The sequence below is a fragment of the Hypanus sabinus genome, chromosome 18, assembly GCF_030144855.1.
Source record: "Hypanus sabinus isolate sHypSab1 chromosome 18, sHypSab1.hap1, whole genome shotgun sequence".
Taxonomy (NCBI): domain Eukaryota; kingdom Metazoa; phylum Chordata; class Chondrichthyes; order Myliobatiformes; family Dasyatidae; genus Hypanus; species Hypanus sabinus.
The window spans coordinates 51,134,493-51,154,835 of record NC_082723.1 but is presented as its reverse complement, the minus strand read 5'-3'; the positions used below and the strand labels follow the sequence as shown (position 1 = coordinate 51,154,835).

Here is a 20,343-nt window from a genome sequence, read left to right as displayed (position 1 = left end):
ACTGTGAGTTCAAACTGACCGATCCTTCGTTCGGTCTCCGATGCCCCACACTTTTCTCGTGGGTTCCAACACTTAAGTAGTGCTCACTAGTGTGTCTCTTGGTGCATCTCCTTGTGTGTCTGAGGGGTGTCTCTCCAGACCTCCCTTTTATCCGTACTCACGGGGTCTCAGGTGTCAATCAGTTTTGAATGGCTTAGCCCATCAAACCAGCCCACTCTGGCTGTCCACTGAGGAATTTCATTGAACAGAATGGTACCAAGTAAACAGCCCTCTCCGGAGCCGTGAGTCTTACAGGAGTCATAATATGATCTCTCTCCCCTGGTGTTACCTCGCCCTTGTCTGAAGCAAATGTTCCTGTCCCAGTATGTTTGTTCCATCTCTTTCACTCTCAATAGCAGCCTGGCAACAGTAACGGTTTGTAATTCTCCCAGAGGAGGGGGACATGGGCAACCTTGCACCCTTCTGCCCATCAGAGCTGTTCATCCTTCATAACAGTATATAGAATACAACTCTGAGATGATTTGTTCTCTCCTCTTAGCCATAAAATATAGAAGACCATCGAAGTAGTTGAAAGAAAGACATCAGTCCCACTCCCCCCATGCACGAAAAGAAAAAGTAACAAAAACTCACAAACCACAACCCTTCCCTAAAAACTAACAGAGCATCCACATGGAGAAACGGCAAGAACATCAAACCCCAAACCCCCAGCCCAGCAAGTGGCAACAAGAAAGAATGGGCAAGAACAGGAAATAAAACATAGAACTGAAAGAGGCCAATATGAACTTCTGTTGGTTTGAACAAGTCCTTTTACATGCGTATCCATGTATGGTTGAATGGTAATTAAACTTGCTCTTGTACTTGGTTAGGAAGGCAATTACTGTAACTGTGACTTTTTTGGACTGGGTAATTGATCTCCAAAAACCACAACCAAACTCCTTGTCTCAGGTCCCTTCGAACAGGGGTTCCATTTTCAATCCGTGGACTCCTACCATTAGCCAATGGGCTTGTGGACCCCCGGTTAGGAATCCCTGCATTACAGTGTTATTCTCCTTGATGCCTGTTGACTTCAGTTCAGGGGTTCTGGATGCTGCATTCTGCTAATACAGTAGAGTAACAACCTCACCTTAGCTCTGGACTTCAACTCCCTGTCTAGAACTTTTCAAGGCTCTGATGAACTCTGGAGACAAGGAGACCCTGCAAAATCCGAACGGAACAATGATGAGTAACCTCTATTCCCAGCCTATGCACAAATCTATCCGAATCACTCTAATTACAAGTTAAAAATGTTTAAATATTGCTGTGGTTGAAGAGTCTAGACTTGGACGTGGACAAGTTTCAAGTGGTTTTAATGCGTGGCCTTCCATACACTGGTTCCCTTTATCCATTCCTGTTCCCAACCATTCTGTACATTTGACACTTCTGCAGCACATTGTGCCCAAACATAATGATGGATTTCTAGACCACTTCTGTCAAGTGGCTGCCTGCAGTGTTACAGGTAGCTGAAAGTCTTTTGTTTACCTTGTGAGCCTTGTTACTTCAAAACCCAATCACTGCTTGTAAGCGTCAATATACTTAGTGGAAATAGTCTGAAGACTGGTTCTTGATGATATCAATGGCTCCTGCATTAGCTTCAAAGCCTTGGTGGGGGGGGGGGGGGGAGAAGAAAAATCTGAGATGATCTCAGTCTTGGGTCAATATTACAAGCTTGCCAGTCCATGTAGTAAATCAGACAACAAGGATTCGTACAAAGGTAACTGGAACTAGATATTGTAAGTAAGACAATTTAAAAATATTCCATAATGAGCATAATTATGGGATTATATAATAATATATGCTCTCATTCAACCTCAGTGGAAAAAGCCTGCATGTATGTATTTACCCTATCTATAATCCTTGTAATTTTGTTTACCTCTATAGGATCTCCCTTCATTCTCCTACAATCCAGGGAATAAAGTTCTAATCTTTCCTTATAGCTCAGATCCTCAAGTCCTGGCAACATCCTTCTAAATCTTTTCTTCACCCTTTCAGGCATAGTGATATCTTATCAGGAAAAAAAGTATAGTTAAGTATATACTTCATTGATCACAAAGGAAGTTATAGTGTCACAGTAGCATTACAAGTGCACAGATATACAAATATTAGAAGAGAAGTAAGAAAGAATAAAAAAAAGTTACCACAAACAGTCTAACAGGAGGGAATCATCACTTCCCAGAGTCATTACTTCCTTGACTCATTACAGAGACTAATGGTCGAGGGTAAGAATGGCATCATTTAGTGATCTTTGGAGAAGTGCAGCTGTCTCAGTCTATTACTAAAAGAGCTCCTCTGTCCAGCGAGTCAAGTTAGCATGCAGAAGGTGAGAAGCATTGTCCAGAATTGCCAGGATTTTCCGTAGGGCCCTTTTATTCTACCACAGCCTCCAGTGTATCCAGTTTGACTGGGAGAACAGAGCCAGACTTTCTAACCAGTTTATTGAGCCCATTGGCATCAATTATGTTGATGCCATTGCATCAGCACATCACCATGTAGAAGGCTGTACTGGCAACAACAGACTGGCAGAACATGTAAAGGAGAGATGTACAAAAAAGCTGGATGAACTCAACAGGTCGGGCAGCATCTGTTGAAAGGAGCAGTCAACATTTCGACCAGAAACGTTGACTGCTCCTTTCAACGGATGCTGCCCGACCTGCTGAGTTCATCCAGCTTTTTTGTATGTCTTGATTTGACCACGGCATCTGCAGTGTACTTTGTATTATGTAGAGGAGAGGCCTGCCTACTCCAAAGGACTTCATTCTCCTCAGGAAGTAGAGGTGACTTCGGCCTTCCTTGTACACAGCCTCTGTGTTGGTGCTCCACTCAAGTCTGTCATCCAGGTGCACCCCAGGTAATTGTAGGTCCTCACCATATCCACATCTGCACCATCAATAATAGTAACAGGAAGTAGTGCAGGCTCAGTCCATCACCATCTCCTTTGTCTTACTGTTGTTGAGCTGCAATGATTCAGCTTGCACCATTTGATAAAGTCCTCCACCGGGATACTGTATTCATCCTAGATTCTAGGAGGTGATCCTTGTAATTCTGAAAGTTGAAACAAAATCAAAGCAAGTTTCTAATGCTGCAAATCTAAAACAAAAACAGAAAATGCTGGAATTATTCTGCAGCTCACGCTGCATCTAAGGGACAAGAAACAGAGTTGATGACCCAGGTTGGAGACCTCTCCTCAAAGCCCGTGTGCTGCCCCATTATTCTGTACTGAAACCCTCTGATGAAGGCTCTCCAATTTCAAATGTTGACCCTTGCTTCTCTTCCCCCAGGTCCAGTCTGACCTGGTGAGTATTTTCAGAATTTTCTGATTTTGTCTTTGAAATTATGAATGTTTGACAGACTAGATATTTCCAGAGCAAGCCTAGGTGTTGTAGACAAAACATGGTCACTAGTAGATTGCGAAGAGACATTGCCACTGCGGGAGTGGTTAGTCCATGGAACGTATTACAGAGTAGATAAGGGAACAGTATGAGTGTATTAAATAGTAAACTAGTTAAGTATATAAAGGAAAAGAGAAGACTGGGCTGTGTTGATAAGGCTGAGAGAAGGCTTTCAAAATAGGAACTGAAGTTCCAGAATGGGTTTCATCAGAACTTCTGAATATATAAAATCCCTCAAACTGAGAACAGGAATGAGTCATGTTACACAGGCCTATGTGTGAATCTACCACATATTCGACCATTGTATCTTTTTGAATTTCAGGTTGTTCTTTTGTGTACACTTATTGAAGTATCTTGTTCAGGTCTTGAGTTGACTTGAATTATAATGTATATCTCTTTTTCTCAAGGAACCCTGATGTCTTGAAAGAGATTGCTCCGGGGAGCCAGCTGCCCTTTCTTATCTACAATGGTGAGCTCAAGACAGATAATAACAAAATTGAAGAATTTTTAGAAGAGGTTCTCGCTCCTCCCAAGTAAGTAAGACTGCACATGGTCTTATTCTGCAGTCTTATTGCTAGTAGCGGTCTTATCTTGTGCTGTTTTCAGCGCCTTCTGGCCATCTCCTACTCATATCCTTGAACTTTCCAATGTTTCAAATCTCCCAGCCATCTCTTATCCTCCCTTTTAAATCTTTAAACAATTTTAACTCTTTTAAACTTATTGTATATGGAATTCTTTATATGGTATTGTCTGGGTGTTACCAAGCTAGAGCAAACCCAGAATAGCTCTGATCTCTCATGATGTCATAAAGTCATACAATATGGAAACATGCTATTTTGTCTATCAGCTTTGCACTGTTATGTCCGCAGCCCCCTCCTTTGTGAGAATCGCAAGAGCACTAGTTGAGGGGTGGTCAGTAGACCCAGGAGGTGGAGAGAGAGAAACGTGCTGAATAGACACAGAAATGGGAGAGAGAGAGACGTGCCGGATACCGCATTCCACCGCGATGCAAAATAAGGCGACATTGACTATTGTCTCATGGAGACCACGTATAAAGCCCTCGGGCAAAGTGGGCTGATTGAGAGAGAGATTGCATTATCCCAACCTGATAGACATTGGAGACCCCGTGAGGAAGTATAAAGGAGGGTCTGGGGGACACAACCCCTTCAGACGCACCAGGAGACACGCTAGCGATCCCTTCGTAGTGGGAAGCCATTTTGAAGGAAGCCACGTGCGTTAGATTCCGGGCCTGGAGTCAGTGGCTGGAATCATGGAAAACCACTTTTAGCTAACATCGGGGAAGCCCGCTCCCCTGATTCAACAGATTTGCTTCATAAAGACCGGGGCAAGTTTTTCTTTTTTCACCAATCTCTCTCTCTCTCTCTCTCTCTCTCTCCAACAAGTGGAAACCCAGCGCCCCCCCCCCCATCCCCGAAAGCCAGAAGCCTGCAGAAATTTGAGTGACTTTTATATTTCCATCGGACACTATATTATCCCCTAGACAAATGATCGAGCTGTTTCTTATTGATGGTTATTATTAGACCCGTGCTTTTAGATTAAGTAGTGACTACGTATATTATCTGAATGGTTGTATTAATCTTACGTTTGTGCCCCTTTCATAAATAAAGGCTTTTAAAAATAATAGTACCATCAGACTTCAACGGACCTCTCTATTTTTGCTGGTAAGCGATCCCGTTATGGGATTTCGTAACAGTACTGACAATCAAGCTCTCATTGACACTAATTTTCCAGTGGTTAGATTTTGTTCTCCCCATTTCTCCATTACTGCACCTCCCCCCCCCCCCCCCCAGATTCTACCACTCTAACCTTAAATCAGTGTTCACAACCATTGAATTAGAATTTGGACCTTAACATCCTTAACTAATATAGCTAGTAAAGCCAATGAAGTTATTTAAGTTCAAAGTTCAAAGTAAATTTATTATCAATTAACATACATGTCACCGTGTTCAACCTTGAGATTCATTTTCTTGCAGGCATACTAAATAAATGCATAATAGAATAATAACCATAATAAAAATCAGTGAAAGACTGAGCCAACTTGGACATTCAACCAGTGTGCAAATGACAACAAGCTATACAACCACAAAAAGAAAGAAGAAATAATAATAAATAAATAAGCAATAAACATTGCAAATGCGAGATGAAGGGTCCTTGAAAGTGAGTCCAGAAGTTGTGGAAACATTTCAGCGATGGGGCGAGTGAAGTTATCCCCTTTGGTTCAAGAGCATGATGGTTGAGGCTTAAAATTTCCTTTACCTGGTGGTGTGGGTCCTGAGTCTCCTGTACCACTTTCCTGTTGGCAAGAGAAGAGAGCATGACCTGGGTGGTGGGATTCCTTGATGATGGACTGAGGGAACAAAGAAAATACTTGTGTATGAGAAAATGTACATCTTTTGGATTAAAAAGGGGTAAGCACTCAATTATAAGTTCAGAAACGTTATATTTTGTCCTATCAATTCTGTGTAATTTCTTGACAAGAACAATTACTCCCCAGTTCTTTCCTCGACACTTGCAAACTCTTTCTTTTCAAGTGAATATTTAGCTTGGAAACTATTTGCAGGCACAATTTTTACTTAATCTGATTCCACATTTGGAGAATGGAATCTGCATTTGAGCAATTTGCTGAGTTTGAAATTGGATGCCCCATTGATGCTTAACTACTAATGTGGTCCATTACATAACGTACAAATTGTTATTTGTGAGACATATTGAGCTGGAACAAAGCAAGTAACCCTCTGTTCGTGGACAGTCTCCAAAACTTCCTATCAACAATATTGCGCTCAAACAGTAACTAGTTATAAGGACGTCAGCATTAAAGTAACAAATACTGTTCATAACTCATATTCATTCTGCACTGGGTTAAAGAAATCAGTCCCTTTTGCACAGATTAATTTTGGTTTCTTTGCCCTCTGGTTACTGACTCTCCTGTGTACAATTCTTCTTTGTTGACTCAATCCTCTCCCCAAATAGCTTTCAACATTTCTATTTAGTTTCTTTTCTATTTAATATACCCTTAACTTCCTTTGATTTAACAACCGATCTAATTCACTGTGACCTACTTTTCATTTGACAGCCTGGTAGTAAAATATTCCATTACATCTCAGCTCGTAGTTAACAAGTTGCATGGCCTGAGGCAAAATTGTTACCTTGCAATATGTACTTTTATTGTACTTTTTTTTTGTATTTAAATGGTTCTCTTTACTAATGACAGTGGGAACACTTGTTGAACTTTGGATGTTGACATTGGTGAAACAATATTTAGCATCTTGCTGATCAAGTTCAAATTCTTGTCAGGCAACCAAAACTAAACCACGCAACTGTTTATTTTTAACGCTGAAGTAATGCAGGTGTTCCACTTGCACCTGACACTGAGACACATGTAACTACACTCTTCCGGAAAAGAAGAGAGAGAGAAGGACTATGGGCCACTTAGTTTAATGTTAGTTATCATGAAAATGCTGAAATCCATTGCTGAAGATACGATCATTTTGAGAAGCACATAGTGCCTTGTAAAAGTATTCAGCCCTAACCCTTTGTGCACATAAAAGAGTTTTACAGCCAGGGATTTTGATCAAATTAACTGAGAACTTTAGTTTGTGATTCACATACAAAGGCTTCTGGTCAAGGTGTCACCAGCATATGACACTTCCTTGGTCGACTTCTTCCAGATAGTCCACACATCTGTTTATTTCACTTTTTTAGCTGCTTTTTACCCTAAATGTGCCTCTGGAATTGCTAGAGCCTGCAATTTGCAGTTTGGTGATTTGATTGAGTGATCTAGCACTTTGCTGTCTCTGAGAAGATTCTAGTAAGTGCAAGTGGCCTTGAGGCAAAAAAGCTTAGAGAAGAGATCTGAGCGCACGATTGACTCCATTTGGCTGATTACAGTGTCCATTAATCACGAACAAAAACATTGAGGAAGGTTGAAACATCAAGGTGAATGTGGCAACTGAGCGAGGCTCACCGCCGACTACCTGCCTCTTGATCACTGGCTGCTGAAGAAGAGGTCTGTGTCGTGGCCTATCGCTTGCTGTTGATGGAGGGAAAGCCTCTGTGTTTGAGTGGTATCTCTCTCTCAATCCTATCGCAGGATGTTACCGAAGTTCTGTGATTTACGGATTGGACTGTGAACTGTGGACTCTTTCAGTTCCATGGTTTTTATATTCTGTGCTTTTGCCTGTTCGTTTTTAAAGCTGTTTGTGGAGTTTACTAGTTTCTTTTATGCGAATGGGAGCTTGAGGGATAATGTTCTTGTTGCCATTTGGGAAGTTCGTTAGTTTCCTTTGTGCAAGGGAGAGTTTGGGGGTTAACATTCTTGTTGCTTTTTGGCGAGTGTTTTAGTTCTTTTTGTGTGGGAGATTTGGGGGTTGATGTTCTTGCTGTCGCGTGGCGCTTTTTGTCTTTTAGGCAGGGGGAGGAGGGGCCTGTGGGGGTTGATGATCGTGTTACCATTCCTTTTAGAGTGTGGAGTGGATTGGATGTTTTTCTTGAATGACTTCCATGGCTTTCTTTGTTTTGTGGAGAAGACAAATCTCAGAGTTGTATACTACATATATTTGTTGATAATAAATGAAACTTTGAACCTTTGAACGTGCTCTTTTTTTCTCAATAGAACCCAAAAAACAGGGAAAATTGTAAAGCATGAAAAATTAAAAACTTAGAGACAGAAATGTCTGCAGTTCAAAAATATCCATCCTCCTTTGCTCAGTATCTAGTTGAGCCACCTCCAGCAGCTATTTCCAGTAATCTTTTGGATAAGTCTCTATTCGCTTTGCACAACATGCAGGAGCAGATTTGCCCATTCCTCTTTGCAAAATTGCACAAAAGCTGTGCCAGGTTAGTTGGAGAGCAGTGCTTTATGGCAATTTTGAGGTCTTTCCAGAGATACTCGATCAGGGAAGATCAGCAACAGGCCACTCAACGACACCAATTTTCTTCATTTGAAGCCACTCTGTGGTTGCTCTGGTGGTGTGCTTTGGGTTTTTGTCCTGCTGGGAGATGAACTTCCTGCCCAGTTTAAGCTTTCTGGCAGAGTCTAGCAGGTTTTGAATCCAAGATCAATAGCAGCATTGATTTTCCCACCGATCCTGACCAGTCCCAGCTGCTGAAAAGCATCCTCATAGCATGATGCTATCTCCACCATACTTTACAGTAGGGATGGTGTTACCTGGCAGATGCACACTATTAGATTTACATGTACTGCTTAGTGTTGAGGCCAGAATGTTCCACTTTAGTCTCACCAAATCACAAGACGTTCTTCCAATTCTTTATGGTATCTTTTAAGTGATGCTTTGCAAAGTCTTTGCAGCCAGGGATATACATTTCTTAGCCAGGGCTCCTTCCATAACTACTCTTTTTGTACAAAGTCTTAGAGATTGTGGAGCCATTAACTTCATCCATAGTGGTGGCCATTGACTTCTGCAGCTCACTCAGAGTGATCACTGGTATCACAGTAGCCTCTTTAACATGAGTCACTCTTCTGCAGTGGCTAGGTCTAGAGGGAAGGCCTGAGCTAGGCGGTATGGCTGTGGTTTCATATTTTTCCAATTTCTCACGATGGGCTGCACTGACATATGTTCAGAAGCGCAAGAAAATTTACAGATGCTGAAAATCCAAAGCAACACACACACAAAGTGCTGGAGGAGCTCAGCAGGCCAGGCAACATCTATGGAAAAGAGTAAACAGTTGACATCTTGGGCCGAGACCCATCATCAGGACTGGAAAGAAAGAGGAGAAGGTAGGAGGAGAGGAGGTAGAAGTACAAGATGTCAGGTGGTAGGTGAAACTGGGAGAAGGGGTGGGGGGTGAAGTAAAGAGCCGAGAAGTTGACTGGTGAAAGAGATAAAGGGCTGGAGAAGGGGAAATCTGATAGGGAAGGACAGAAAATCATGCAAGGAAGGGAAGAGGGAGGAGCACCAGAGGGAACTGATGGGCAGTTAAGAGGGTTTCATAAGCTGTTATAAAAAAATTTGGCTGTACAAGATGGGTGCTCATGATGTGGACAGTAAAATTCACTAAGAAAGAAGATGGGCTAACAGAGAAGGGGCAGTGAGTGAGAATAAACAGTGCATTTTCACTTCAGCATGTTGTAGCAGATTGGGTGTCTGAGGTATCAGTGTTGGAGCCTCAGATATTTCCAATCCATGTCAATGAATTAGATACGTACTGCCTGTTACGCTTTCACTTGGGGCAGCAGTGAAGGTCCACCTCTGGCAGTGTTCAGGGCTTCCTTCATAATGTCAGTAGTTTCCTCTTGGTTTTCACTACGGTCAGTAATGCTGTCCCAAGTGGAGACTCAGGAACAGCATCACACTCAGATGCAGAAGCATTCTTCATTGTTGCTTCCTTAATGATTTAGTTCTACCAGTCAGGGTTGTTAGCACTAAGCTGAACCCCTGAACCAGGAGGACCTATGGAACTCTCTTCAGTCTGGCCTCTACCCTTTGACCTGCTGGGCATGGATGACCCTACCAAGAGTCAAAGCATAATGCGCTGGCTCAAGCCAGCATGACTCTCTGGGTCACAGAGGCACGCAAGCCTCCAAACCGTATGGTAAGCTTGCGGACTTCTTGGAGGAGTTGGATACGTAAACCATTAATAATGTCCACATTCGCTTATGATGCAAAGATTGGTGAAAAACAGAGTTTTATGGGCTCAAAGACTGTGCAACAGCGTATGGACAACTTGAGTGAATGGCAAAAAGATATGAAATGGAGTATGAAGAGAGGATGAGGGGTTATTTGCTTTTGTAGGAAGAATTGATGAGTAAGGGTATTAAGTATCAAGTGCTATTGTTCTTAAACACCTGGGTAGGCTTGCACAAGAAACACAGAAGTTTGTCTTGCTGTTACAGCAGTGAATTAAGAAGGCAAACAGAAATGAGGAATGAAATGCATGGATGAAGAAGACTTGCTATGATGTTACAGGCCTTTTCTGAGATCACACCTGGAGAACGCACCTGGAGTATTGTTTTTGTCTCTTCATCCTTTCAATAGAAATTTATTAGTTTGTTTTCTAATTTGAGTAGGTTAAATTACAAGATTCCTGAAATGTGTGGAATTGTATGTAATCTTATTGAAACATATATAAGATGCTGGGGGACTTGCAAAGTAGATATAGTGAGAGTGGGAAAGTGTAGAATGATGGATACAGTGTGACTATAAGAGATTAACCACTTAGTATCCAGATGATGAAGAATTCCTTCACCTAAAATAATGTTTTTCAAATATTTTACCATAAATCATTATGAATATTGAGTCTCAAGTCTGAGGTAGACCAATTAGAGAAGTTGAAGGGTATGAGAACAGGAAATTTGCTGACCATATAACCATTGTTGGGAGAATCGCAGATGGTGATGAGAGGGGGTACGGGAGTGAGCTATACCAGCTGGTGGAGTGGTGTTGCAGCAGCAACCTTGCACTCAATATCAGTGAGACCGAAGAACTAATTGTGGACTTCAGAAAGAGTAAGACAAGGAAATACAAAATCAATCCTCAAAGAGGGATCAGGATTGGAGAGAGTGAACAATTTCAAGTTCCTGGGTGTCAGGATCTCTGAGGATCTAACCTGGACCCAACATATTGATGCAGCTATAAAGAAGGCAACACAGTGGCAGTATTTCATTAGGCGTGTGTGGAGACTTTCTACAATTTCTACAGATGCACCATGGAGAGCATTCTAACTGGCTGCATCAACATCTGGTATTGAGCGGCTACTGCACAGGATTGAAGTAAGCTTAAGAGAGTTGTAAAATTAGCCATCTCCATCATGGGCGCTGGCTTCCATAGTATCTAGGTCATCTTCAAGGAGTGGTGTCTCAAAAACGTGGCATCCATCATTAAAGACCCCCGTTATTCAGGACATGCCCTTTTCTCATTATACTTTCAAGAAGAAGGTACAGGAGTCTGAAGACACATACTCAATAGTTCAAGACCAGCTTCTTCCCCCCGAATTCCAATTTCTAAATGGACATTGAAATTGTGAACACTACTACCTCACTACTTTTATATATTTCCTGTTATTTTGCAATTCTTGTTTCATTTAAATACTTTATATATATTTAATTCACGGTTTTCTTTTTTTCTCTATCATGCATCGCATTGTACTGTTGCCGTAAAGTTTCATGACATACGGCAGCGATATTAAACCTAATCCTGATTCTGTAATTTTAAAAGTGGACTTAAAATCCAATAGCAGCTCATCTTATTAAAAAGTGCAATGGACTTGGAGCACCACGTGACCCCCCGCCAGCTCTTGGCCCTCGTGCTGTTCCTGTTCAGTCAGGATACTCTTAATGAAATAAACAGTATGAAGTATAAGAGTGGTTTTTACAGATTTTTTGCCTTATCAGTTCATATCATTCAGATGCAGAGTCTGGCAGCCACTTTATATATGGGTCTTTGTTTATCTCAGGTACCCAAAACTGGATGTCAGATACAAGGAGTCCAGGACTGCAGGTGATAACATCTTCCAGAGATTCTCAGCTTACATTAAGAATCCACTTACTGCAAAGAACGAAAGTGAGTGTATCATATGCATTTGATGTGAAAATTGATGGTGTACTAATTAAGGCCCAGTTGTATGAAGTTTATCTCCTTATATCAAATGTCTCATTAATTAATCTAAGCAGGTATTGAACTACAGTTCCTGCAGATCAGGAGTTCCCAACTCTTTTTATGCCATGGACCAATACCATTAAGCAAAGGTTTGGAAGCCCTGCTAAAGATGGTAAAATGAGTCAAAAAGTGGTCTGTTTCTCAACCAATCAATAGGTTTCTGTTATCTATCCGCTTTGTCCAAACAAACTGATTAGTAGCTGCCAAGTGATCCATTGGACCCATACATCAGATCCTCTGACCCTCCCTGTGTCTGCCAACCTGGGAACTCACATCAATACTTCTAAGTCTTGTTACTTTGTATTGACATTTTGTTCTCAAGAAATGCACCTTTCCATTTGTGCAGTGAGCAATATGTATACATTTTTTCCAATCTACTGAGTGAATATGTGAGCGTTTCCAGTCAATGTATTTAAGTTTGTGTTCTCAATTTCCCTTTTACTACTTCAATGCACTGCACTGATGGAATGCACGTTTTTCACTGAACTTGGTATGTATGACAACAATAAAACCAATTTAGCAATCTACAGGATTATAGCTAGCATATACTTTCTTGTAAAATGTTAGGCTTATTTTCCAATGAGGAAAATCTACCCCATTATCTTTGGCTTAACTAGTGTTTGGTCAGAATCAAGTAGGCTGGGCTTTACTGTGAGTAAGAGCTGTACAGTTGGCAGATGGTTCTAAACATTGTGTTATTGTGTTTAGCTTTGGAGAAGTTGTTCCTGAAAGCGCTCTTGGAATTGGAACAATACCTGAACACACCTTTGCCACACGAGGACAGTTCTCGGCCATCAGAGCGATTATTCTTGGATGGAAATGAGCTGACGCTAGCCGACTGCAATCTCCTGCCTAAACTCTACATTGTCAAGGTGAGTGGGGTTTCAAGACATGGACTGTATCGTTGGGTACCTCGTTCTGTAGGATAGATACTTATCTTCCAAATAGTACTTGAGTTGGGTTAGAGGTCTTTATTTTGGGACTCAGAGTCCTGTTGTAACCATTAACAGCCCCCACTCCCCGATTCAATGGCCTCAAGTCTTCAGTTGTTGCTGTGCTGTCCATGCCTGCCCACAATCTTAGCACTTGCCTTGTCTGGATACCTCTGGAGAGAACTTGTATGACAGAAGCTAGCTCCAAAAATTGTGGGGAGATATTGCACAGTGACATGATGATGTGTGATGTAAGTTTGAAGAGCAGGGAGGAAGGATGAGCCCCACCCTCAAGTCATTTTGTTATAAGCCACAACACCAAACTAACAGGCTCTTCAGTCAATTGCATCTCTCCTGGTCTCCAGCCATTTGTTTCCACTAATCCTGCTGTAAATTCATTAGTTTTTTCCAATATTTCCATCAATACCCCCACATTCAGCCTCTCTCTACGTCCTCGGATCGATTTACAGTCCTCAATTAACCCACCAAAGTCTTAGGATGCGGGAGGAAACTGGAGCATCAACAGGGAACACAGCCATGAAGAATAACATGCAGACTCCACACTGTCAGACTCGGAAGTCAGAATTGACTTGGGCCCACCAGAGCTGAGAAGCAGCAGCCCTGCTAGCTGTCGCTGTTATCAGTTATACCCATTGGCTAAATCACACTACTGGTTTAACTAGTTGAAAAAGCTGTTAAAAGCTAAGTGCTTCTAGAATTGCGATGCATTCAAACCATTAAAATTATCTTAGCTAATTCAAAAAATTGTAAGCTTAACAGTTAAAATATTATCTATCCGCACCAACACTTAGTCCCTTATAGTCATTCTCCTAGTTCTACCGCACAGAAACAGGCCGTCAGCCCACCTTGTCCATGCCAATAAATTGGTCCATCTGTGCAAATCCCATTTCCCCCCATTTGGACCATGCCTTTCTATACCTTGCTTATTTAAGTGTCTAAATACCTCTTAAATGTAATAACTGCATCTAATTCCACTACCTCCTCTGCAGTGAATTCCAGCAATTGACTGCCCTCTATGCAAGAAAACTTTCCCCTCTGATCTCCTTTAAAACTTTTTCCTTCCACATTAAACCCATGCCCTCTTGTTTTTCGTGGGAAAGAGATTTAGTGCAATATCTTTTATAATTTGATACACTAATATCATCAGCCTTCAACTTCCTTCACTCTGGGGGAAATGGGGTCAGTCCATCTAATTTTTCCAATAATGAAAATGTCCCCCACTCAGGCAATATCATAATGAATCATAAACATGACAAAATCTGCAGATGTTGGAAATTCCAAACAATACTCATAAAATGTTGGAGAAACTCAGCAGGTCAGGCAGCTTCTATAGAAATTTAAGACCCTTCCAGGCTGGAAAGGAAGGTGGAAGTTGCAAAATAAAAGAAAGGTGGGGGAAAGGGAAGGAGGATAGCTAGAATATCTTAGTGAATCTGTTTTGCACCCTCTCTAGTACAGTCACTGGAGAAGAACATGTACTTCACTTGTCTGATAGGATCCCTGTTAGGAACCAGGGAATCCTTGCAAACTCGTACTCCTGAAACTGCGAAGTCCAATATAAGGGTACCACCAAACAGCAAAATTGCAATTTTAACACTCATGGATAAGCATGTAGAAATCCAGAATGAGCTGGCATTTCCTTTTAAAATCTGGGCCTGTATTGTGTGAGTTTCCATAGGATGGGCTTATTAAAAGGTGATTCATGTCAGGTGTTAAAGTGGTTGATAAAGTTGTTGGAGAAATTTTATAGTGTTTAGAGAAACATAATCTGTGACTGATGTCATTAAGAGAAGACCCACAAATTTGTAAACCTATTTTTATCTAAATAAATAAACCATTTGGGTATGTGCGTACGGTACTCTGTTTCTTTATCCACTTATTCATAACTGTTTGAGTGTGAAGCTGTTTGTGGGCTGCATGCTATGAGAGGTGTGATGACCTGTTGTACAATATTGTTCACATGGTTTGCATAGACACACTAATGACACCACCGACTATCCGATTTCTTAACAGGTTGTATGCAAGCATTATCGGAACTTTACTATCCCGAAGCAACTCAGAGGCCTGTGTAGGTATCTGGAAAGTGCAGAAAAACGTGAAGAGTTTATGAATACCTGCCCCAATGAAGAAGAGATTAAACTGGCATATAAAAATGTTGTGAAAACACTAGTATAGATTTTGGTTTCTAGAGGTGTATCAGAAATCACCTCCTGTCATGGGTCTGTTTTTATGCTGATAATTAGAACTGTCAAGCTTTAAAACAATACAGCATTCTCACATACAAATCTCTCTGTTCATATTGGATGTTGTGTTTCTGGAGCCTCAATTTCTAAAGGGCCACTGGGGCCTTCTGAAAGTCCAGATCACCAAAATACGAAGAGGAGACAGCTCATTAGAATGACTAGTTCCTTTAGCTCTGTATTGATGTAATTTCATGAATGAGAGGGTTAGAGTATGGGAAATGTAAAATATATTATTCATCCCAACTCCACTCAATAATGATTTCATTGAAATTTTGGCAAAATTTTCTTTAGATCTTCAAAGGATTCCAAAGTACATTTATTTATCAAAGAATATATAAATTATACACCTTGAGATTTGTCTGCTTACAGGTAGCCACAAAGCAAGGAACCTGAAAGAACCCAATTTAAAAAAAACTTAGAAAATCCACAGCACAGTAGAGGCCCTTCTGCCCACAGAGTTGTGCTGAACATGTCCCTATCTTAGAAATTACTAAGCTTACCCATAGGTATCTATTTTTCTAAGCTCCATTGTTAGAAAGACTAACACCCAATGTTCAGAGAAGGAGGGAAAAAAAAAACACAAATCGTGCAAACAATCGAAGCAAGCAACAGCATTCTGAACCAAATTTGAGTCCATAGACGTGATTCCCCGGAACAGTTAGAGTAGGCCCAAGCCTCGGTCTCAGTTCATCATATAGCTTTTGGCTTGTTTTAAAGATGAAGGTTCAAATAATCTGAAGTTAATGTTGCAGACAAGCAAAACCTTTGTGAAATCTCTAGCTTAATTAATACCAATGTGTGCCTTCCAATAAAGTTAAATTGTATATTTTTATTAATAAGTCTGTTCTTGTTGAGAAAATTACAGGCCTGAGAGATTTGACTGAAGAACGTGGCAATTCTAATTAAGATGACACAATTTTTCTAGAAGGCTGAAAAACCTTAGAAACAGTTTAAAAATTCTTGATGTTCCAATGCAGCATGACAGATTGGTGGAAGTGAAACATAATTAGACAAAATTTTTTAATTACTTGAATTTAAACTCCCTACTTATTAAATTTATGACCTAAGTACATATACGTTACCATATACAACTCTGAGATCTGTTTCTTGTGGGCATACTCAGTGAATCCAAGAAACAATAGAATAGATAGAGTGAATGCAAGCAGGCTTTTTCCACTGAGGCTGGGGGAGAAAGAAACCAGAGGATATGGGTGAAGGGGGAAAAGTTTAAAGGGAATGTTGGGGGGGGGCTTCTTCACACAGAGAGTGGTGGGAGTGTGGAATGAGCTGCCAGATGAAGTGGAAAATGCAGTCTCACTTTTAACATTCAAGAAAAACTTGGACGGGTACATGGATGAGAGGGGTATGGAGGGATATGGTCCAGGTGCAGCTCAGTGGGACTAGGCAGAAAAATGGCTTGGCACAGCCAAGAAGGGCCAAAAGGCCTGTTTCTATGCTGTAATGTTCTATTGTTCTACTCACAGCAGATTACTTACAGCTCATTACGCCCTGGCATTTAGGGCAGCAATGAAGGTCTTCCATCTCTGTCTGTGCGTACCATCGCAAACAGATACAGAAGGATTATTTATTGCTGTTTCTGTAACGGTTTTGTTTGACCAGCCAGAGTTTTAGCATTGAGCTAAATCCCATAACCTGGAGGACTGTTGGACCATTCTTCATCTGGACTCTACCCTTGACTTGTTTGGCATGGGTGACACTACCAAGAGCCAAAGCATAAAGCCCTGAGTCTAGCCAACCCAGTTCTCTGAGTCATTGAGACATGCAAGCCTCCAAACCCCATGACAAGTTTGAGGTCCTCTTAGAGAACTCACCGCAGATACAGAGATATAAAAGAAGTATACTCTGTTATCAAATATAAATAACTTTTACCTTTTGCTTTTGTTGGTGAAATTCTAATTTTAATTATCAGATAGTGATAATGCAGATAAACACTCAAGTGATTACACCAGTACAGACCCATCAAAGAAATCAAGCATTGCAATTAGTATTGATCAAGCACACATTCTGCAATATGCTTAATCGGTATTTAGATTTGGAATTAAATCTGCTTAAGTACTTTGAATCAAATTTCATATTTCTATCTGTGTATGTTTAAACACCTTAAAGTATGATTTAAATTAGGTTGTGGTGAAAAATAGTTATAATAATTGTTAGCAGAATTAAATTACTTAGTTTTTCTGTTACAGATTTAGATTTCAGTACTGCTTACTTCTCCTTTCTATTAAATTTTATCAGCTCCAGGAGAGTCAATAGTTGACTTACTCAAATGAAGGATGTCACTGCTGTATTATATACTGTATATTCTATTTTTAAATGTTGTACCTCAAATGTTGGATCTGCAGTGTTAGAGAAGAAACCTTTAGACCTCAGAGCAGGGTTTCCTGACCTTTTTGTATGTTACGGTGCGTTACCATTAATTGAGTGGTTTGTAGACTCTAAGTTGGGAACCCCTGCCTTAGAAGGATGTTGATGGCCTTATTAGTACACCAGAAAAATAGCAAATGAGCAGTGTAATGTGATGCATTTGTAGAGGTGCAACAAGGCAAGTTAATATACTGAATGGTATATGGAACGATATTGAATAGGTACGATGCATGCGATGATATTGAATAGGAACTGAGGGACCTGGAAATGCATGTGCACAGATCCTTAACAGAGACAGGACAGGGTTGATATGGTTAAAATGTATACAGAATGCAAACCATTATGTGCTGGGGCTAAAGAGAATATAAGCAAAGATTGGAGATAATGTCAGGATGTGCACGATTATTGCTAGACCACAGCTTCATACTGTACATTGTTATTAATGGAGAAAAGTTATTCCACTAGACAAGAAACAAGATTGGAACATTTTAGAGATGAGAATGTAGATGCTGGACTCTGGGGCAACAATCGACTTCATGAATTTAAGAGGTTGAGCAGAGTCCATGGGGGAGTGAATTGTTGACTTATTAGGTCAAATTCTTCTTCAGAATTTTGTTCTCCCAGTATATTGCTTCTTGATCTTGAAAATTGTAGGTACTATTGCCTTTGCAGAGGGGTCAAACCAGAGTACATAGACTTGAATGGTAGAAGGATTAGGGAGGAAACCATTTGAAGGTCAGGAGGGTGATTTTACAGTCCCCATTATGTTAAGCATTGGTAGGCTGAAACGTTAGAAGATGCAAACTAGTTTTGTTATTATGGGGAGTTTGCAGTGCACTGAACAACAATATAAATGGTGCGAATTAATAACAGGCACCATTAAAATAAGCTTGATCTTGCAGTTACGTATTGAGTCATGATATCTTGCAGTACAGAAACAGGCTCTTTAGCCCACCTCATGCATGCCAACCATCACATACTCATACATACAAATCTCATTTACCAGTACCTGGTCTGTGCTGTTAATAGAAGTTTATTTATCATTTTATATCTGAATTCTTCTAGATTAAATCTCTGTGCTTAGTGTTTACTATTACTGCTCACTGAGATAATGCACCTTATTTATCAAAAGTAGTGTTGCCACAAATAAGCTATTTTCACAATTGATGGATTCCTGCTGCTCAATGTACAAGTAATGCTTCTACTGAGGAATCTTAAACCAGAATTTTTTGTCACTGCTTCCGTAGTCCATGAAGAATCCCCATCCATGTTGAGCAGTTGCATTGGTTCTCTGATTCCTAGTGTGGAATCATATTCCTGTGTCCATGAAAACTATGGAAACTCCAGCTGTAATCTCTAATCTATTTTGCAGTGGCAGATCTCAACCAGGTCAGTGGTTGAAACCCTTTGTTAGCAAAGACCCAGATTCACAGAGTGCATGGTGCTGCCTATTGAGTGGTTATAAGTCCAGGGCAGGGTCAGATCTATGATCTTCATGGTACTGATTGGAACATATGCTTATGCTGCTTATCCTCATCTCCCAAACCTCCAACCCACCATCTGGATGGACATTGGCAGCAAGCACCAGTTTCTAGTACTATACCTTGTCATAGTTTCTCCCCATGTTATAACTCATTAGGCCCACGTCTGACGGGGCCACGTTCTGCAACAGCCTACCTAACAGTACTATGGGGTTACCTACACCTCAGATACTAAAACAATGGAAGAACCTGTCCCATCAGCATTAGGGTGGTTAGTGCTGGGCAATAATTGGTGCACCTCTTTAATCATAAATGACGCTCGTATTGTTCTGCATCCAATGACATTCTCCTGGTAATTAAATCTGGAATAACTTGTGTTTAAGTTGCTTTGCACTGTGTTTAATGCAGTAGTGATTTCTAAAATTATTACTGATTTAACAGAATTGGTTGCTTGTAAATAATATCTTGAATAAAATTCTGAATAAATTCCATGTTTTACCTTTGAATGTGTTGATGTTGCTCATTAATTACCAGTGTAAGACAATTTGGTGTTGGCCTACAGTATGACAACTATCCACTGGCTTTCCTTGTAAGGTTTTATTATGCCACACTGCATGTAAACTATATAAAGCATTGTGTTTTGGATTTAAGCCACCACATTTCTATGAAGGTTTTGCTCAACATTAGGAATGGCAAGAATTGTTGGCTAGTGAAATTGGTTTTCATATTGTTGGATGTGGTCAGCAGTGTAGTTGTCAAGGCCTTCAGTGCAAACCTGCATTTAAGAAGGATTTCATAAAAACAGTAAATGAACTGATGACTCCTGGCACATGCACTGAAGCTGCAGTTTCAACAACTGGATGAAACAGCCAAACTCATTGCCACTTGGTAAAATCTCCCACTTCCTCCTCAAAAATGAACCTTGGCTTTGGCCTGGTAGCATATTGAGTTACTGGAGGAGTATCTGAAAGCTAGGATGTATAAATCTGTACTTAGAGGATTCAAATTCAGGTAACTTAATTAAACCCAGAATAGCAGCACAATGACACAGCTAGTAGAGCCACTGCTTCATGGTACCAGATACCCTGGTTCAATCCTGACCTCGGGTACAATCTGTAAGTTCGCTCTATGACAGTGTGGGTTTCCCATTCACATCCCAAAGGTGTGCAGGCTGGTAGTTTTATTGATCACTGTAAATTACCTGGGTGTTAAGCAGGGAG

The 20,343-nt window shown here is 40.7% G+C and overlaps 1 protein-coding gene across 1 annotated transcript in view; it reads left to right on the top strand.

Moving 5' to 3' along the window:
- Positions 1–19,588, top strand: part of LOC132407576 (chloride intracellular channel protein 4-like) — a 37,240-nt gene extending 17,652 nt beyond the window's left edge. The window contains exons 3-6 of the mRNA XM_059994304.1: positions 3,833–3,958; positions 11,859–11,965; positions 12,770–12,933; positions 15,028–19,588. Coding sequence (XP_059850287.1) covers positions 3,833–3,958; positions 11,859–11,965; positions 12,770–12,933; positions 15,028–15,189 — 559 coding nt within the window. The 3' untranslated portion in view covers positions 15,190–19,588. The remainder of the gene's footprint in view (positions 1–3,832; positions 3,959–11,858; positions 11,966–12,769; positions 12,934–15,027) is intronic.
- The last annotated feature ends 755 nt before the right edge of the window (positions 19,589–20,343 follow it).